The sequence below is a fragment of the Chelmon rostratus genome, chromosome 8 (assembly GCF_017976325.1).
Source record: "Chelmon rostratus isolate fCheRos1 chromosome 8, fCheRos1.pri, whole genome shotgun sequence".
Taxonomy (NCBI): Eukaryota; Metazoa; Chordata; class Actinopteri; order Chaetodontiformes; family Chaetodontidae; genus Chelmon; species Chelmon rostratus.
In genome coordinates, this window is record NC_055665.1 from 20,059,364 (window position 1) to 20,079,597 (window position 20,234).

The 20,234-nt window shown below is 41.9% G+C and overlaps 2 protein-coding genes across 2 annotated transcripts in view; both read right to left on the reverse strand.

Moving 5' to 3' along the window:
• Positions 1–12,645, reverse strand: part of LOC121610568 (ankyrin repeat and IBR domain-containing protein 1-like) — a 37,967-nt gene extending 25,322 nt beyond the window's left edge. The window contains exons 1-5 of the mRNA XM_041942745.1: positions 12,509–12,645; positions 9,754–10,038; positions 8,292–8,592; positions 6,835–7,017; positions 5,844–5,961 (exon numbers count right to left, since the gene is read on the reverse strand). Of these exons, the coding sequence (XP_041798679.1) occupies positions 5,844–5,961; positions 6,835–7,017; positions 8,292–8,592; positions 9,754–9,941 (790 nt within the window). The 5' untranslated portion in view covers positions 9,942–10,038; positions 12,509–12,645. The remainder of the gene's footprint in view (positions 1–5,843; positions 5,962–6,834; positions 7,018–8,291; positions 8,593–9,753; positions 10,039–12,508) is intronic.
• Positions 12,646–13,657: 1,012 nt separating this feature from the next.
• On the reverse strand, positions 13,658–19,063 carry LOC121610470 (eomesodermin-like). The gene is made up of 7 exons (XM_041942600.1): positions 18,882–19,063; positions 16,969–17,648; positions 16,631–16,785; positions 16,200–16,321; positions 15,560–15,718; positions 15,174–15,235; positions 13,658–14,952 (listed from the first exon to the last, which is right to left on the reverse strand). Exons 2-7 carry the CDS (start codon positions 17,490–17,492, stop codon positions 14,166–14,168), a joined length of 1,809 nt encoding a protein of 602 aa, XP_041798534.1. The 5' UTR covers positions 17,493–17,648; positions 18,882–19,063; the 3' UTR covers positions 13,658–14,165.
• Positions 19,064–20,234: the final 1,171 nt, after the last annotated feature.

Genomic DNA, 20,234 nt, shown 5'->3' on the forward strand with positions numbered 1-20,234 from the left:
TTTTCAGTGTAAATATTGAATGACTTACGGACTGTGCCTGCATCCAAATTTTCTCTGACGAAAAAATCCTCCCTCCTAAAATAAGGAACATGACCCGGTCAACTGTGCAATTAGGCCATTATCAGCCTCAAGACACTTTTCACCACCAATCAAATGTCTCAGACTCTAAATGGCCTCATTTAGATAATGAATATTGCAACAATTCCCCCATCTCCATTCAATTAAAACTCATCAATGAATATGACCCTATCTTCATGCTTTTGGCCATTAAAGCGAGTCTCAAATTAAAAGTCTTCACATTTAGTCTTAAATATCAAAAATTAACTGGGAAGTATAAATTGTCAGCAGCACAGGCAGATTGACAGGCTGGCAGCTCAACAGGAAAGCACCAAGAATTGTGATAAGAAAACTGGAAAAGTTTCAAATTGGAATATAAATGTTAGGAAGTGCGTGAAAGTTTTCACAAGAAATTAATGATACATAAATCCAAAAACCCTCCTCCAGGAGATTAACAAAAATCCTGAAACGCTCCATCCCTCCTAAACCGACAGACAGCATTCCCATGACAGGGGTGAATAAATATAGTAAGAATCTGGGGTCACTCTCTCTCCTCTAAGCTCCCAAAAGTATGTCTAATATGTAGCACACACAGCTCAACTGCCAGCCACTCAGCCCACTGAATTAGTAAATGGGGTATTTAAAGACAGAAAATCAACCCCAAACTGTGACACATTTTTTGAAGTCCTCTACTAACACAATCTAAGTTAAATTAAGGGGGGTAATGGTTTTCAAAGGCTTCAAATCAAATAACATTGTTTTAAAACATTTGAAGTTTGTCATATATCTTAGCAAGGTTAAGCGCAGCTAGTTTGAGAATTTGTGTCTTAAGGCTACAAATCAAATCCAAACTGTGACAGTGTTACTCAGTACTTGGCCAAGCATACATTACAAGGGTATCAGTCATTCAGGGCAAGTGACTGATGTCTGTGGGCATGAAGAATGTGGCAAAATGAAATTCCTTCACTCTTCTCAGGTTGAAAGGCTTTCACTGATTTAGCCTTTTGGTAACATATGTCTCTTGGATACATGTATGCAAGACCACCGTGATAACTTGAAACTGACTGGACACAATCATAAGTACTGTATTTCATATGAGTTGAACAGTGCGGACGTCTAGATAATGTGAATGTATTACACTTGTGTTCTTAATAAGGCTTGTAAATGGGCTACCATTGCTTCACACACCTATAGATTTAATAAGGTAACTAAAATGTGTCACTCCAGAGTCTAATCTCACACTCTATTCCTTCCTGTGTAAGAAGGAATGCTACCCCAGGCTCCATCATCATTTAACATAACACTGTGATGATGTTGCTTCACATCACAAACCTACTGTTTGTACTTCCCTATTATTTATCTTTAACTTTTGCTAATATCCACTACATATGTGCAAATATCTTGTGCAATATGTTTGCAACAGCAATATGGCAGCCATCATGTTATTAATGCACAGTTCGGCCTTTTAGTGGACTTGCTTTTAATTGTGTGAAAGTCAGTAGGGATGCACGATAATTATCGGGCCGATAACAGGAAATTATGACGTCATTCCGATAAGTCCGATATCATGACGAACAGCCCCGATAACATATGTGTTTTTGTCAGCACGGCAGTGCCTCGCTCCCACTATGAGACCAGAATGGCCTGCAGTGAATGCTGCATTCAAGTGACGTTAGCATAATCAGAAAAACTCTGTCTCACTGGGAAAAATCAAGAATACCCCCTCATGCCAGAAAACAACTCGTTAACTCTGTCATAATTTTGCTAGATGCTGACTTGAATTAACATTCGCAGTATTTCTCCACATGTTACACACAAAAAATAGAAACATGAACTTAATAGGCTGAAAGAACGACTGGCAAACGAGGGAACGGGGGAATGTACGTTACACCTTTAATGCAGCATGTGGTACAGCGTGATTATGAAAACAGAGTTCAGACTTCTTCAAAGTTTCCGAAGGAGACCGTTCGCTGGTTATTCGTAACAAATGTTCCAAGCGAGTTCCACTAGGAGCGAGAAATGGCACAAGCTTTAATACCTGATCAGTCACCTGAAACATAACCACCGTTTTGACGGAGTTTGGAAAGCGTATGAGGACGCCCGGCCTGCTAAAGACGCTAACGTTAGCAAGCCAGCTGCAAAGAAGCCACCGGGACTTACGCGTCGGTGAGGCTTTCGAAAAGTCCAAGAAATTTGCCAAAGATGACCCACGGGCTAAGGTTATTGAAGATTTAATGTCGGTGTAAGGTGTCGATGGTGAAGTTTCAGAGCGCCGGGCTGCCGCCATGGAAATGACTGAAACATCTCAGCAGATGTTTGATGACTAATAAATGTGGTTCAGAAGTTCATGTTCCCCTCAAGATGAATATTAATAAGTGAAATGATCCTTTTCATCAGCGCCACCATCAGGTCAGTGTTTTATTGCTCATAAACCAAAGTGCTAGGGAGCAAATACCTGCAGAAATAAAGACACTCCCATCAGCCTCAGCTGCGCCTTTTGCTAATTAGCTAAATATTAGCATGCAGTCTTAAAAAGCTAAGCTAAGATGGACATGGTAAATATTAGCCGTAGCTGCTAAACATCAGCATGTTAACAAAGCCAGTGAGGCGGATCTTACTCCTCAGAGGATGAACCCTGGAGATCTGAATGATCAGGTGCTGTAATGAACCCAGCTGCCTCTAGAGGACACCAACACGTCTATCCTGTTTTCAGCATCGCTAACCGGTGAGTGGCTTTTACTGGTTTTAATCGGGCAGTCAGTAACACACACGCTGATCAAAAACTGTGGATTTACAGACGTTTCAGTGTTTGGTTCAACCATCGGTTAACTGGACTGAGCAGAAACTACAGAGACCCATCATCACTCGAACGCTGCGACGTTCAGGGAAAATACACATTCTGCATGTTGGTGTTGTTGAGCTCACAGCTGTTTGTTTACCAAACCTGAATGAACAAAGTGAATCTGAGTCAGTTTTTAATTCTGATGTGAAGCTGCAGTGTCCAGAAGGTATATTTTAACATGTTGGAAAAGAAGCACTTCATTTTTTACTTTGATTACTTGGAGGCAGAGTTACAGAAACAGAAACTGAGCTGTTAGATCAAATGTAAAGAAGTTACAACCACTTCCTGTCAGTTTTCACTTCTGATAAACTGGAAATATTTAATGTTAAACCCTGTTACCGTGGTTAATCAGTGTGATCTGTGATGTCACAGTGTTGTCTGTGATGTCAGTGTGTGATGTCAGTGTGTGATGTCAGTGTGTGATGTGATGTCAGCATATGATGTCAGTGTGTGATGTCAGCGTGTGATGTCAGCGTGTGATGTCAGCGTGTGATGTGATGTCAGCGTGTGATGTCAGCGTGTGATGTCAGCGTGTGATGTCACCGTGTGATGTCAGTGTGTCATGTCAGTGTGTGATCAGACCTGATCAGTCACCTGAAACATAACCACCGCTTTGACGGAGTTTGGAAAGCGTATGAGGACGCCCGGCCTGCTAAAGACGCTAACGTTAGCAAGGCAGCCGCAAAGAAGCCACCAGGACTCACGCGACGGTGAGGCTTTTGAAAAGTCCAAGAAATTTGCCAAAGATGACCCACAGGCTAAGGTTATTGAAGATTTAATCATGGACGTGACGGTGCTTGACTTACTATGGACTGCCCTTCTTCAGTTTGTTTACATAGATAAGTCTAAGTAAGGGATCATGTATCTTCCTTCAGGATGACATAGAAGTCCGACACGACGCTTCTCCGTAGGAAACTGCTCACTATACGTTATCCCGCTTAGAACACGGCTTACTACTAAAGCATTCAATAGTGTGACACAAAATACTGATTAAAACATATTTTATTGATTTAAAATGAGTCTAGTCTCGCCTGTCACCGCTCTCACTGCGCAGCGGCTCTGAAAGTAAACACGTACGTTGCCTAGCAACCGCCTCTCACTGTGCGCAGGCCGGCAGGCAGGAAAACTTATTTCTTTACAGATATTCAGCGAAATCATGTCAAATGTGGAGAAGTGACGGGATATCCCAGACCCGAGAGAGACGTAGCTGGAGACAGAGTTTGGTTTACCGCTATTTTTCGGACTGATGGATAAAAGTCCTGCATCAGCTGATTTCGGCTTTCAGCGTCAGACATTAAAAAATCTGTCTCCAGTTTTGTCTCCACTCAGCAGTCTTTTAGCAGACCGATCGTCCATGCTGTGTTTCTCTTGGTGTTATTTTCGTGTCTGTCGGCTTCAATCTGGTCAATCTCTGCGTCCTCAAGTCTTTTGTGTCTTAATATCGCTCCTGCTGTCGGTCCAGCGTTGTTCTTTACTTTTCTCGTCTTCTTTGCTGGGGACATCATTCTCCAGCCAAGTGTTTGGTCCTCTCCAAACAAATTAAAAATAATGTACGGAAAATGCTCCATATTTTGCCTCTCAAATCAGCTGGCGATGTGTTATTGAGCTTGGTACATTAAGGGATTGCCCCTTTAGTCTGTGACTGTTAGGAACACCGCTGAATTTTCGCGATTGACCAATCAGAATTGATTATTTAAGAGCGCCGTCTTCTAACTTCTGTCAGTACAATATGCACTGTGCATTATTTTTGTTGTCATTGAGGAATGCACTTTTTCAGTTTGTTTAAATAGAAATGTTTGAATCTAACTTGTGCCAGTGCATTAATTTTCTATGTATATTTATTTTTTGTAAAACTTCTGGAATGCACTTTTTCAGTTTGTAATCCTGATGCATGTATTTGCATCATTTCAAGGGGCCTTTATTTTTTATATCAGTAAGTAATGCACCTTATTTAAATTGATGTGAGATATCAAATAGGTTTGTTTGATAGCTTTAAGAACATGTTTGAGAGGCTTACCAATAGTTTTTCATTGGAAAAATAAATATCTCTTCATTTAAAGAGTCAATACTGAATTTGGTTTTGTTTGTGGTATTGATGTCATGATGTTATATGTGTATATAACATATGTGTGTGTTATCGGTTATAGGTATCGGCCTTTAGGAGCTGAAAGTTATCGGTTATCGGTATCGGTTTCAAAAAACAGTTATCGTGCATCCCTAAAAGTCAGAACGTGTGTTGTGGACAGTTCTTTTCAGTAACTAGCAAGTGCATAAGCACCCTCATTTGTGCAGCAGTGTTTCCTCACATATTTGGTGGAAAAGACTAGCCTACTGAAATAGCTTTTAGAGCATGTGACAATGACACTCTCCACTGAGAGCAACACAAGTGAAATTTTTTCAGATAACAAAGACTGTTCACAACTTGTCTTCAAGGAAATCACTGGAGTGTAGCATGAAGCTTATGAGATAGATGAGATAGATGAGATATGAGATATGGCCTCTCTAATCCCAATACAAACAAAATGTAAGACAATTCTATTAATAAATGTTTTAAAAAACAGCAAAACAGGGTTTTTCTTGACGAGGGCAAGCTCTGTGGAAACGGGGTAAAACTGGTTCTAAAGTTTTGTAAGCATATCTGTCAATATTTGGGTATATCAATTTTAATATTCAGTGCCTTCTTTTTTTTGATTCTGGCATTTTTGCCGTTATTACTATTATTACAGTGACTACGTACATACACAAAGGAAACATTGGGGAGACAGAAAAGAATATGACACAAGTAATGGTCCCTGGCCACATTTAAACCTGGGATGCAGATACAGTACAATGCAACTTTTTTAGCCACTAAGCCACCAAGACACGGTCAGTGGCAAATATTTTAAGGACAAGCAGACACTCTGCATGTGTGCGACTGTGCGTGTGTGTATGAGTTTAACAGTACCATGGGCACGTAGCAGCGCCTCTGCCGTGAAGAGAGGGGCCTGCAGCATGTCGGCTGTCTCAACTATCAGCATGTCCTTCAACCTCCGTAGATCCTGAGGCCGCAGGCCCTCGTACAGCTGGAGAGGAGGGCAGATGAGAGGACAGAGACAAGAGGAGAGGAAGGGAGGATAATAAAGAGGAGAACAAGAGAGGAGAGAATGATGGAGGGTACGTAGGCAAAAAAGAATCAGTCGGTTGGGAAAAGTAATGAAACAGTAGTGGGAGCAACAGAGGGTGAGATCAGGGGAGAGTGGGAAGAAAAGCAAGCAGCAGAGATGGAGCAGAAAGAAAGAAAGTTGGGGTTGGGGAAAGGAGAAGAAGAGAACAAAAATATTAAAAACAAATCAAATATAGAGAATTGCTGCCACATGACTGAATTGGGCCCAGTGCGCTAACAACACGCTGATGATGACGGCAGTCACATGCCTTACGACAGACTACTTTGTGTGACGACTTTGTGTTTGTTTGGGTCTAACCAAAGCATCTGCAATGTGACGGCAGCCAGCAGAATTCCAGCAAAATTTTAAACAAAGCTTTGGACAAATAGAGACACTTACCAAGACGAACTCCATGACTCTATGACTGAAAAGGTTTCTGTTCTTACAAAATATGTCTTTTCTGTTCAGTACTTGTGTAACCTGAAGCATGGGGTTGTTCATTAAAATGCTGCTCTCAAGGAAAAGACTACTTGAGGCATTTTGAATTGTAGGTCTTATTCAGTACCAATATTATACCCCTGTGTGGGTTTTGCTAGGTTAAAGTATCTAGGGCAGCTTACTGGAAAGAGTTTTTATGAAATAACAATGACAACAATTGTTAACAGCTTCATTAGGTTTTTCAACCTGGTGGGGACTATGCAGGAGTTTGGTATTGGTAATGCAAGTGACACCAGTTGAGGGTGACAAACTGAAAGCTGTACACCCTCCGCCTCTCAGTGTGTTACTCTGTACCTCTCTTCGGTCGAGGGCTGCGTACTCTGCCTCTATACCCTCTGCCTCGGGGGCAAGAGAGAAGACCATCTGCGACTCCAGGCACAGGGCCAACTCCTTGTGGTGCTGCTTCTCTGCACAGTCACATGGAGTCTCGCGGTTTTCGTTCTCTGCAAACAGGTCCCCTTCTCTCTGCACCAGGAGCTGAGCGAGTGAAAACAAGAGGAAAATTTGGCTTTGAAGAATGAGCAGAGGGGCACACACTTTATGCAGGTACATTTACCAAAGCTCATTGGCTTGTGTATGTATTTTGAAACACCTTCAATTACAAAAACAGTGGAGTAACACAAACTCTGTATTAGGAGTTCATGGAAAGGCTGTACAATTATGGCAGACATGGTAATTCCAATTTCTTTTACTGTGATTGCGATTATTACTTATAATTTCTCAGTTTTAGAAGCCATAAGTGAATTTCACTGCGACTTAACATAAAGCTTTTCACTTTTAGAGGTGCAGCATTTCTGAAAAGCAGCAGCAGAGAGAGCCTTTCTTTGATTGTTATTGTGGTACTTCTGAGCAGAAAAAAATAAATAAGTGCTTTTTCACAACAGCTGAGCCACTTAAAGAAAATTGAATAAATTGTTCTCTAAAGTATGAATATGTAATTTCAGCTTCCCAAACATTTGTTCTATTCATTCTTTGCCACTTTGCTTTTTGCTACATTTTCCATGTAGGGCTTATCTCTTTCTGCCTGCATTTCTAATTTGACATTTGGCTTTGCATGTGGTGCAAACTGTATTATCGAGGAAATTAAAATTAAAGAAAAAAATTCAGCAGTACAAAATTCCATAATTATTAATCATGGAAAACATGATCTACAGTTAGTTGTGAAACTGTGGTTGAATCCATCCGATAATTGTGGTTGTTCAGATTGTGCAGGAAATCCTTCTCACTGAGATTTCATAGCTCGGTTATAAACAATACGCATTTCAAAATTAAACTCAGATCTTTACAAAGGAGATATTGAGAGACACACTGTGATAATTCATCTATGTGACTTTAGTCACATAGATGCATCTGATGCATCCTTTCCTAGGGATTTATAAAAGTGGTCTGTGTTGCAGAACATCTATCCAAAACTCACAAGGGAGTGGTTTGATCAAACTTACCGTAATGGATGTGATCAGGCAAATTATTGTTCCTTACACGATGTCATGATTGGATCTAATACAAGGCCACATCAACAAGTGTTCTACAAATATTCATAGTAAAAATACAGTGCATTATAATAACTGTTAACCTCAGGTTACTGTGGCCTTTTTTTACCTGCCTTCCACTCAAATTGCTCCCTGTCCTAGTGATGCTCTTCAGTTTCAAATCTAATCTATGGACTTTTGATCTATATCTAAAATGTCATACTTCAGAATACTTCAGATTAGGCCACACTGAAACTTATCCACAGGATTTTAGAATCTCACCTCAACACAAGTCTTCATGCCTGAGGCAGCAGCATAGTGCAGGCAAGTGCTTTTCTTGTTGTCGGTGGCATTGACATCAGCACGCTCATACTCTCCATGGTCAAGCTTTGCTCCTGTCCATGCCAGGATGATTTGCAGACATTCCGCCCGACGCTGTCGGTCTTCATATGGCCGTGAGATCCGGGGTTGCAGTGCCCCCTCTGAGGTCAGGATCTGGGGCCCCATGCAGAGAAGGTGCAAAGATGTCTCATTGTGAACATTACGCTTGTTAGGATTCCCATCTTTGCTTAGGAGAAAAGACCTAAAAGAATAAGACAGGGACAGGAATAACAGTTGATTTCAAACATTTGCTCATTGGCCCAGAAATGGCTTTGTGTGCTGTGTGTGTCTGGGGCCAGCCAAAGTATTTCAGTTTACTTTCTATTTCAGCTTTGATCAACAAAGTTACCTCCAAGGATTAACAATTGTTAACCTCTAGTGTTTTTCAAAGCCTGTTTGGAGGGCATAGTGTGCTTTTTACAACATTGTAAATACCATGAAATCCTGTTTATCTTCTGCCAAACAAAAAACGATGGAAATAATAACCAATATAATTAATTTTCGTTATGCATAATTTGAGATTTAGTGTAACTGTATATTCTAGAGCATTTTAAGTACTGCACTTCAAAATATTTGAAATGAAGAATGCAGATACAGAATCACACAGAAGAGACCTATGTTGAAATGCACATTGCACCTCAGGTAAATTATTATCCAAATCAGTTAATCAGTCTGAGACTCAGGGCTTTATGTGATTTCAGTGCTTTATGTGGAATTGAATCATCAGAATCAAATCTATTCAGTCATATATTTTGCTGACACTTGACTTTGCCTTTTTACTTAGTAACATTTTATAACTCTAACTAGTAGTTTTTCAAGTCAGGTAGGAATGCAAACTTGAGCAAGCACCATATTTGCACAGAAAGAAAAGGGCCTGAGAGGAGTAAAGACAAACACATGCAAGGTTTGTAGCTTGTAGGACGGGAAGCTCTTAGAGCCCCATCCTATTCCATCCCAGCATGTTGCATTCCTGAGAGCTGCTAGCAGATGGCTATGTGGAGAGACAGATGGGACAGAGACGTATAGAGACAAAACATGAAAAACTCTCTCTTATGATGCAGCAATATCGTACTAGATGGGACCAGCTGATCAGCAACAGAGTGCTAAAAAAATAAGAGCAATGCTCACACTTGATATCTGAATATGTGCCACACAAGAAAAATAAATAATAATCAAATTAATTAATAAACTGCTGCATATCAAAAAGCTAAAGCACAACACATTCGTCCCTCATCTACCCATCTTTATGTATCCACTTTAATCTTGACGACAGCAGCCAGTCCAGAAATATACAACTCTGACTGTGTACATTCGGTCTGCTTGCTTCCTTGTTTGTTTGATTTTATCTGAGCCATATCCTGACCTGAGTAGGCGTGTCATGGCGTGCCGGGCAGCATAGTGCAGTGGAGTGTTGTGCTGGTATGACTCTCCATATGTAGAGTTGGGATCCAGAGCCTCCTTGAACTGCTGGTTGCTTTCATACAGTTGGCAGGCCAGTACCTCATCCCCATTGATGAGAGCCTTACGGAATTTGGTCGCTGTGTTCCCCATCTCTTCCCGTAGCCTAGGTTCGAGCTCAGACTGATACAGCAGCCTCTTAAGTCGTCTTCAATCTGTTCAAGTCCAATAGGCCAGCATACTGAACGTCCTAAAGAAAAGAAGAAAAACAGGAGTTGAATTCCTTTATGGCTGGGTCCAAGTCCAACAAGGCCTTGTTAACTAAAAAACACTGACTGAGCTTGTGTGTCATTAAAAAACTCTAGTCGATTCTCCCAATATGCCAGACATGTTGTCACCACTGTTTCATAAAAAGCTGCCCAGTGTCTAAGAGTATTAACCGCGTCCACTCTCCCTGAATCACAAGGACCAGAGTGGTATCTCCAAGGCTGCTCAGGCTGCTCTGCCACAAGCCCCTGTATCAGCATCACCAGTGCACTCTAAACCACCTCCCTGCGTTTCTCTTTCTGTTTTTTGTTTTGAATAACTAAACATAGTGCCAACAAAGCTCAAACAGAGAGAAGGACAAGACTTCCTCTAGCATCACCAGGAGCTTCCGCCACTCTGTGCCAATGGTGCCCATCCCACTGAGGCCAGGAGTCATTGTGAAGCAAGATAGCCTCAACTCAAGAGGAACATGCAGCGAGTCAGCATTTCGCTTCCACCCGAGCACCATATGGTCATGACTGTTTGTCCTGGAAAATTGTCAATTGTGCTGCAAATGGTATATCAAAATTTTTTTACCAATTTCTGCCATACATGCTAATCTGTGGAGAGTTAGGAATTCAGTGCACACGGTACACTTGTAAGGTTTTCAGGGAGCATTGTTTCCTTATATTCTATGCATAACTTGCTAACACTTAGGCATTATTTTGCAGAAGTGTTTGGATGGTGGTAAGAATTCAGTATGAATACATTTTAGTATCATGAAGTAGAGTATATTGCGCTGAAAGAGTCTTGTGTTTGTGTTGATTTGTGCTGTAGCTGACCAAAAATACATAAAAGCATCACATTGCCCAAAGTATTACTTGGTGTAATTCAGGGAATTTTGAACATCATACTGATATGACTAGGATAGGAAGTTGAAAGAAAAACATAAATAAACATAAACATTCCTAATAATATAATAAACTTTCTTTATATAGTACTTTTCTTCACAATGTTGCAAAGTGCTTTACAAAATTAAAAAAATAAACAAAACAGAAACGTGTACACAGTGAGACTGCTGTGGTGACTTCAGTTATTTAATGATGCTGAAATAATCGGTACACACTTAGTTGCCAATTTATTAGGTACACCTAGCCAAAAGTAAAATCTGTTACAATGATAAAAATCAAGCCATAAACCTTCCTTAACTTCCTACAGGTTATGCTGCTTCTAGAGGTGTTGATTCAACTTTAGCTAGTACCTAATAAACTGGCAACTGACTGTACATCCTGAGTAAAGTTGATGCTCACATGTTACAATCAAGAACAGAAGCAGATGCCCATTTAGTTTAAAATATGGCCATAATGTCCCACTGTCTTGCTTCGACTTATAGGGAGGATGTGTGAGAAAGACCCAACATTGTGGAGCGGAGGTTCAGGGGAACAGAGGCTGGACCAGATAGGGATGGGACATCTGCCCTTCATCACTCTCTGTAACATATTTTTAATAAGTCATTTTACATCCATGATTTATCATTTGTTCTTCACTTGGCCAAACTAAACTACTAAACACTGTAATTTATGTGTGAATCAGATGTGTTAATCCATTGCCAATATTGGGATAGGGCATAATCTCCAGCCACCCACGCAACAGGAGCCATACATTCAAATAACATTAACACGTTACAAACATACCACTAACAAAACAAAAATGTATCAATGAAGCCAGGTGACACGGGTTAACGTGTCTGGCATCACTAAATCTATGTCAAGCGTGTGTCGTTTAAGGACAGACACCCTCATAACCACACACAGTCAGGAGGAAAGACAAACACACCATGTCCCACCTTGGTGAGCACCAACACCTTATCTTGGGTTATATAATCTCTTAGTGGGACACACATACCACCCGATAAGTCTACACTCCAAATGTATGACTAGGTAACCTATCTGAAAATAGTTAAGGACACTTCTCCACGACAGCGCCAACCAACATCTGACTATTGCTGTCTAACAGTAGCAGCTAATGACAAATAAATGTCAGTTTGTGTGCGTGGCTTGCCACTTGTCACTTCACGCAGGCCTTTGCCCATGTTGTGTGGTGTTTACCGTTTTCGCTAACCTAGCTCAAACCGACGCCAGTGTGTTAATGCCGTGTTAATGAGCAGTCACCGATAACGCTTTGTCACATTTCTGGTTGATGAAAACATTCGCCAGCCAACTGACCTTAGATAACATGACCTGCAAACCATTCCGTTTATCCAAAGGGCTTGTGCTAACCACAATACACAGCAATGCTTGCTAGCTGTATGTTATTCAAAAACATAAAAACAGCATGACGCTACCATCTGCGTTGGCTAACGTCAGCGCATACGCTAGCGGGTCAGCTAACATGCTAACCGCGCTGCTAGCCAACTTAGCTAGCACAGTTGATAAAGTAGCAGTAAACAGTGAGTAACAAGTATTCAGACTTACACAGACTGTGCATCACGCTGTTGCAGAGAAGATCTTGTGAACTGACTGTCACTCGCTAGCGCAATAAGGCTTTTCTTGTTAAGTAATCCATAAATAACGTGTGCTTAAAGCGGTGATGTTGTTCCTGTCAACTCTCCGTTGACTCTGCTGGCTGCTGGAAGGGTTGCCAGGTTTCAGCACAACCCCCAAAACAGACCGAGAGGGGTATGGCTTATAGTTCAAACGGTGTGTGTGTGTGTGTGTGTGTGCGTGTGTGTGCGTGTGTGTGCGTGTGTGTGCGTGTGTGTGTGTGTGCCCACAGATTGAACAGCCTGCAATGAAACATGTAATTAAGTTTTGAATCCTAACTTTGCAATATTTTGGACCGATGACATGCAATGACAAACTATTTGCATGTTTGTGTTTGTTGTTTCTGGAAGGCCACTTTATCCTGCTCTTCCTATTTATCGCAAAGGTGTAGCGTCAGAATTATGCAATGCAATTGTGGAGCAATACATGTGTGTCTAATCTACAGGTTCCTGTGGACAGAAAGGAACCTGTAGATTTTATTAAATATAAATTATAAAATATATAATTTATTATAAAGAAAAAAATTCCCAACCCTCCATTTTCATCCAATCGTTGGATAAAATGGATTTTTATTTCAGTGTTGTGTCAGATACACTCTATTATCAACAGGCTACTGTAGTGATTGATTTGGTAGCTGTGAGTGCAATAAACTGCCACTAGGGTGAGACAGAGTCCATAGAAACAAATAATGCTTTTGGCTGGACGTGAACTTGTGCTTTTTATCCCTTCAGCAACTCAGTCTTTATGACTTTAATCGGTTTTGACTTTGCATTTGTCGTACATTGAAAAACAGACAAAAAGTTAAAATATATTTGGTGAGTCAGCTGAATTTAAGTTGTTTTATCATCCCTCCTGTTCAAGTTATGGTTCTTATGTGCAGTGAACCAATCAAAATGTAGGGAAGCATCAAACATCACCTTGTCAGCAACTGAAATCTTTAACCTATGCATTCATATATCAGACGAATTATTTTATTAAATGTACATATTAGTCCATCATATGTAAAGTATGCTGCAGGGACAAAGGTGTCTTAACTTAAAATAAGCACTCAGATACTAAATAGAACACAAATGCCTTTTATTATCAAATATCTGAGCATTGCCATGACAGTATATACAGCATATTAGCCTCACATTTATGAGTGCACAAATTTCATATCAACAGACCTTCAATAAATAATCTGTAAACACATAACCTCAGTGTGAATGCAGATACTGTAATGCACGCACAATAAAACATACGTAACACTTTTTTAAAAAATGAGGCAACTTAAACAAATGCTTTGGCACTTTCAAAATTCCAGATCAGAGCTACATAAATGGGGTGTTCAAACAAAATGTAGTCCAGAAGGACAGATGGATTAGAAATAGAATAGATGGAATAAGTCAATATTTCAGGTTGCTGATGCTTACTGTGTGACACATGGCCCTGGAATTGATGCCATTACTTGAACATTTACCACCACCAAGACAAATTCTGGGTATGCACATAACAAAAAAAGCAAAATAATATTTCTTATTCATGGTGGCAGATGAAGAACAACCAAAATGACAAAAATGAGACAGAAAACATTTCAGAGGCCACACTTTCAAGGATTTGTGTAAAAGGAATAGTAAGCTGCCATGCTTTTGGATGAGGGGGCTTCTTTGCTGTAGGAGCTACTGTTGGTGACAGCTGAGGCCAAGTCTTCACACTTGATGTCAGTGGGTGAGTCCCCTGTGCTGGGATCATTAAGAGACAAGCGCCTCCGTTTGCAGGCTGTGGAATAAGAGTCAGCCTTGTCTAGGGACAGAGCTGATGGCTGTGTCTCCGTCCAGGAGGAGATCAGGCCTCCACTGCCGTTCACCTCCTCTTCTATCTGCGATTTAACCTTGCTCGAGTCTTCTGGGAAACCAGAAGTGGGACTAGGTCTGGGAGACCAAGGCAGGCTGGGTGAAACCTTTCTCTGGTACGTTGCTCTGGACCCCCATCCTGCAGTCATGGTGGTGAAAGGAGAGTCTGGGTAGTAGCTGAGAGCGTGAGATGTTTGCATGGACAGGGATTTGATGCCATAAGGGAGCAGGGAGCTTGAGTATTCCGCCTCATAGGGTGCAAGATCTAGCTTGTTGCTGGTGCTAGAGGCGCTTCCCCCTTGCTGCATGGAGGTGACAAACCACCTCTGTGAAGCCCCGTCTTCTGTCTGAGGTGAGAGGAGGCTGTTAGTCTGCGGCACAGCTCTCTCGCTGTTATAGAAGCGGTTCTGGGGAAGGTTGTTGACAAATTGGTCCTGGAAGAGGGGCTGCATGGTATAGCGGGCGCTGGGGACAATCTGGTGGGTACGGGGAGAGTCGCTTGGTGATGGGGTGAGGCGGTCATGCTCTGGAGCTGTGTACATCCTGAAAAAATGCACGTAGTTATGAATTTAAGGTCAAGGAAGGGCATTGTCCGTAAAAAAAAAAGTCTTTCAACATGAGTTTGCACATGCACATGAAACAGCAGACCTCGAGTTGATGCAATGAAACATGTCATCTGATGTATTCCCGTGTTGTAAAAATGTGACATTTGTTCTAAATGTATAACTAGTGATCAACGCATGGCAAAGAAGAAAAATACTCACGAATCATAATTATCTCTGAATCCTTTGGCAAAAGGGTTGTGATCAATTTTCAGCTGTGTGATCTAAAACGAAGCAAAATGGAAGAATAAGCTACACACTGATATGTGAACATATAAAGAGAATGAATGCACAGAAGCATCATGCAGTTACATGTCTATTAACCACATGCATGTCAGACTATGCAAGGAAATCGTACATAGCAGATTAACATTAAAAAAATGCTATTAATGTCCATTGAATGAGTTTCAATGAATATAAATTACAAGCTGATCAAAACAAGATGAAGCATGCAGTTTATATCTCACAAAGCAGGTCTGACTATAATAGCATCCTATTCCAAACCCATATCATGGCACAGAGGAGAGGCGAGGAGAGGCCATGCTCACATCAGTGTTCTGGTAGGCAGTGACGGCTATGAACTGGGTCTCCGGAAAGGTGAAGCTCTGAGTCTTTACATCACTGCTAATGTCCTCCACCCCGTCCTCCGTCACCTCCACGATGTGAAGCCTCGGCTGGTACTTGTGCAGCGATTGCAGGACAATCATCTGGGTAAATAAATCATCCACGTGCTTTTAAAATTAAATTACTAAATTATTTTCCACTTTTCTAAACAGGTGGAATTTGTGCCAAATGGTCATTTGGTTTTGACCTAAATGCGCAAAAGAATGGCGTCTTGAATTTAGGATAGTGTGCGTCATTCTATTTGATGAAAGTTTTCCTTTGCATAAATTCTGTCCACGCGTTAATAAAAAAATATAAGAAAATTGTCTTCAATTGTTCTTATGATTTGCTTAAAATGATTAAACTAATGGTGGGCTTGAATCTGATCTGTTACGCAGTGTTTATCAGGGTAACCAATAAGCAAAAACCTATGATATTTTACTTTATATTTAAAATACACAGTTGTACTGAAAACAACCACAGTTCAATGCAACGAAAATTACGCTGACATTTTAATACAATTTGTCCAACTCTTTGATGCGGGTTAAAGGCGTCAGGTTATGTGTATTTATTCGTCTGGCACACCTGTGAAGTACTGTGACTGGTTCCTTTGTTGTTGGTGAGCTTCAGTTTGCTGAAGGAGATTTCTTGTCTCATCCAGTGGGCCCCCGTGTTCGGAGACTCTGGGTGGACGTAGACTTTGTTCCCTGCAATAAAGAAATACAGTTCCAAACATGAAACCCGCAAGATCATTTTAATAGGCCCCGGCTATGCACTGAAATAATGGGGTTTCACCTGTTTTTCAAAATATATGTGCATGAAAAATAAGCCTGCATTTTATATGGAATCGTTTTATTATAACAAATAAAAATGGCAATTGGATAATTTTAATATGTTCAATTATTAGCAATATTTCTTCATTATGTAATTAAATATAATTAAATGAGGGTAGATACATTTTAAACATGGACTAAAATGAAATACTAAAAATGTGAAATATCGACCTGTGTCAGTACCTTGGCTGCTGTTGTCCGCCTTCCCACAGGTGACCCATTTGCCCCCCTGAAATCTCCAGTGGTTTGGGTCCGCCAGCACCACCTCCACGAACACGTTGTAGTGCGCTGACAGATTGAGACCAGCTATGTTGAAGCTGAGGAACGGGAACATCCGTCTGCAAACACCGGACAAAATCACAGACACAACGGACGGTGTTGGAGTATTAACAGGACGAGTTTTAGAGAATCGGACACCTGGTTTGTGTTACAGCAAGCAGCACGCGTTTCCCGGGAAAATTACAATAACTGCGTCCAGGTAAAGGTAAATCCTCTGAATTCTCCTTTTCCTGTCACCTCACCTGCCCTGCTTAGTGATGATCATCTCGGTCTGGTGCCGGTTGAACTTGAGCCACAGCGGCCGGTTGCAGAGGTAGACCTGGGCCCTCATCCCCGGGCCGGCGGTGGGCAGAGGTATGTTGCTGAGAGCCGACCCTGAGCCGGTGTAGGGCGAGTAGATGCAGCCGGGGCTCTGGCCGAGCTGGTAAGCCGAGCTGAAGTGGCTGCGGCCGGCGGCGGAGGGGGAGAATCCGGCGGGAGGCAACACGGAGCCCAGGTGGAGGGATGAGGGGTACCTGCCAGCGCTGGACGGGGTGTACACCGTCCCACTGGGGTTATAAGGGATGAAGGAGCAGGGGTTCGGCGTTTCCGGCCTCTGTTTAGAGACGGTGGGAGGGATGTAGTACCGGTCAGCACCCATCCCGTGCTCTGCGTACCGGCTGCCAGCGGTCGGGTCGTCCCCATCCACAGCCGGAGACTTGCACCTCTCACCCGCCGCTTCCTTCGTGGAAGAGAAGGTGCTGCCCTCCCCCTCACTGCCGAGCATGGCCGCCTTTCTCCTCCTCACTTAGCCGTGTTACAAGAGGTCGACTGCTTTCTTTGATCCCGGATGAGACTGCTTTCTCCCCTCAGGGATCAGTTCCCACGCCAGGTGTCTTCTGGTAAAATAAAAAAAACTTCTTGTGCTAGAATCCACAGCAGTCTGCATGTTTGGGGACAGAAACAGGTTACGGTTCAGAGCATCCCAGACCGCATGCACAGAGATCGGGCGACCTGAGTCACCTGACAGGCCTGCTGCAGATCACAGCTGCCAACTTCCGCGCAAACGAAAAGAAAAGTCCGAGGCTCTCTGTGGCTTTATCAGGGTGTGGCTGTGGACTGCATCTAACGTGAATTGCTGCATTTCACTGATTGTTGTCTTTTAAAAATCTATGTTTATTTTTTCCACTTCGGCATAGGCAGGGTGTTCCTCCCCCTTTCTCTTTTCGTACTAAGAATAAAATAAGAAAATAAGCTAAAATAACGCACCAAGCCTTATTATTTGAGAGGCTAAAAAAGGTGATGTGATCCAGGTCAAAAGTTCAGAAAGGTCTAAAAATGAGGGACAGGGTAGTTTATGCAGCTGACCTGAACGAGTGGCCCAACTGGACCCTCAGAGTATTTGGGTGACATCGGAGGGGAATCGCCTCGAGGTCAGAGCCAATTTCTTGTAAATCACATGACAAATCTGAAGGAAAGCACTGATTGTGTGGGGTGGGGGGGTAGCTCTGTGGTGTAAAACTAAAATGAAAGCTCACCCACGGTTCTTGAAATTCCGTCTAATTTAACAGTCTAATGTAAACCGCAAACTTCTCGCTGAAAACAAATAGTGCTATTTTACAACGAGGCAACCCCACGCCTTTCCAATAAAAAAAAAAAAAAACGTGAAAAATAGCGTTAGTAATAATTCTGTCTTTACAAACGTTTCTTTGCGGAAAAAAACAGAGATTTAGTTACTTTGGAGGTAATAGATGGGGTGCTGTTAATCCTATATTATTATTCAGAGTTAATGAATTTGCATTCGTTCAATTCTGATGCGGCTCCGGGTCCCAACGGGATACCCGACGTGAAAAAGGGAAATAGCCAATTATTTTTCCGTTTCAAGAAACCTGTGATGTTTCTTGGATCAGACAGTCCGATGTGAGAAACGACAACAAACAAATCGCAAAAAAAACGGCGCAAAACAATAAAGAAATATACATAAATCTGTGTAGAGATAAATAGATATTTCACGTGGCTTCATTCCATGTAAATATTTCCAAAGGGTGTCATGTTTTAATTTCTCATTTATAAGAGTGTCAAATGAAAGATATTATCGATATTATTTAACCCATTCAAATGTAAAGCCTGCATCACATGTGCATAAAATGTATTTAAGAAATTAAAAAAAACTTACCAAACGCTTCTCTCTCCTGTTTCCGTTTCCAAATCAAGTTCAAGACACAAAAGGAAGAAAAACAACTAATCTCAGGCAACATCGACAAGCGCAATGACCTGCGAGCCCGAGCCCATACCAGGACATGACACCATGTTGTGTTTGGGGTTCAGGAGGGAGCATGAGATAAAGTCTGAGCCATGTGGAGGCGGACTGATCAGAGTAGAGAGACGCACCCCCGCTTTCACCGCTGCTCTCTCCCTGCGGCCGTGACGCACAGATAGCAGCCTATTACCAGATTCTCCTCTGATCTCCAGAGGAGGGGCAGGGGATCCTCAGCATCACGGCCAAGGTGTAGAGCGATCCATCAATCCACCTCACCATCCTCACAAAGACATCACCACAATGACGCTCCCGTCAGGGCGCAGGGTGCAGAGTTTATGGTGATCTGGTTCTTCTTTCATCACCTGGCTCGCTGTCATTGAAGGGTTCTACCCTGTTTGAACAGAAAGAGAACCAACGGACTGCCTCTGACCTCCATATGTTTCATCACACTGACAGAAATAGCCTCAAAAATGCATAAAATCAACTACATGAAGTCTGCTGCTCATTTCAGTTTCAAGTGCAGCCCTGAGATAAGAGACTCAGACACTGTGATCCATACCAAAAGAAAAAGTCTGATGTCTTGACTGGGGAATAAGAGCTTGGAAGGTAAATGCACCTCACTGACAGTAATACATAAAATGTAAAGATAATAAGCACAATTCTTTCATTTTGCTACAACAGCTGCACAGATTGAACCCCTCATGACTGACGCTGGGCTGTACCACTGTCTCTGCAGTAGTGGTTGTAGACTTCAGACAGGAATGGCAGTGCTAATGGGGCTGGAGGGGCATGGAAAGGTATTGTTGTAAGATTGTCACATTGGTCCTCTGTGATTTTGCCATAATTTGGCTGAAATGAGCGAACACTAGGAGGAAACACATCTGTGTTCCTGATCATCATCATCATCAGTGACACAGAGTAGATATTTTATTTGAAATATTTGTACGAGTGAATCAACGTCATCAAAGTAAACACTGCAACTCACATGCAGACGAGTGTATTTGTTGACTGACTTTACACAAATGAAAAGGTACAATGCTGATGATAAATGCTGCCAATTGGCCGCCCCAATATACATTTAAAGTTGGTCACAAAAGTAAAGCGTTCACAGATGATTTTGGCTCTAAAAGGGACTCATACCCAACAGTTTCCTCCTTGACTCTTTCTGCTCCTTCAGTTCAAAGGAAAGCAAGCTCAGGGCTTTAAATGATGCTGCATCACTGTGTTAACGGGCACCTTTTAACAGCTTAAAGACCAGCTCCCTTCTGT

Bases quoted from the DNA above. Each gene is read 5' to 3' on its own strand.
- LOC121610470 (XM_041942600.1), bottom strand. From the start codon at position 17,492: ATGCTCGGCAGTGAGGGGGAGGGCAGCACCTTCTCTTCCACGAAGGAA. The intron at 15,719-16,199 runs GTGTGCCAGACG...TTATTTACCCAG, and splicing joins CCAGTCACAGTACTTCACAG to ATGATTGTCCTGCAATCGCT. The intron at 14,953-15,173 runs GTGAGTATTTTT...GCATTTTTTCAG, and splicing joins TTCAGAGATAATTATGATTC to GATGTACACAGCTCCAGAGC.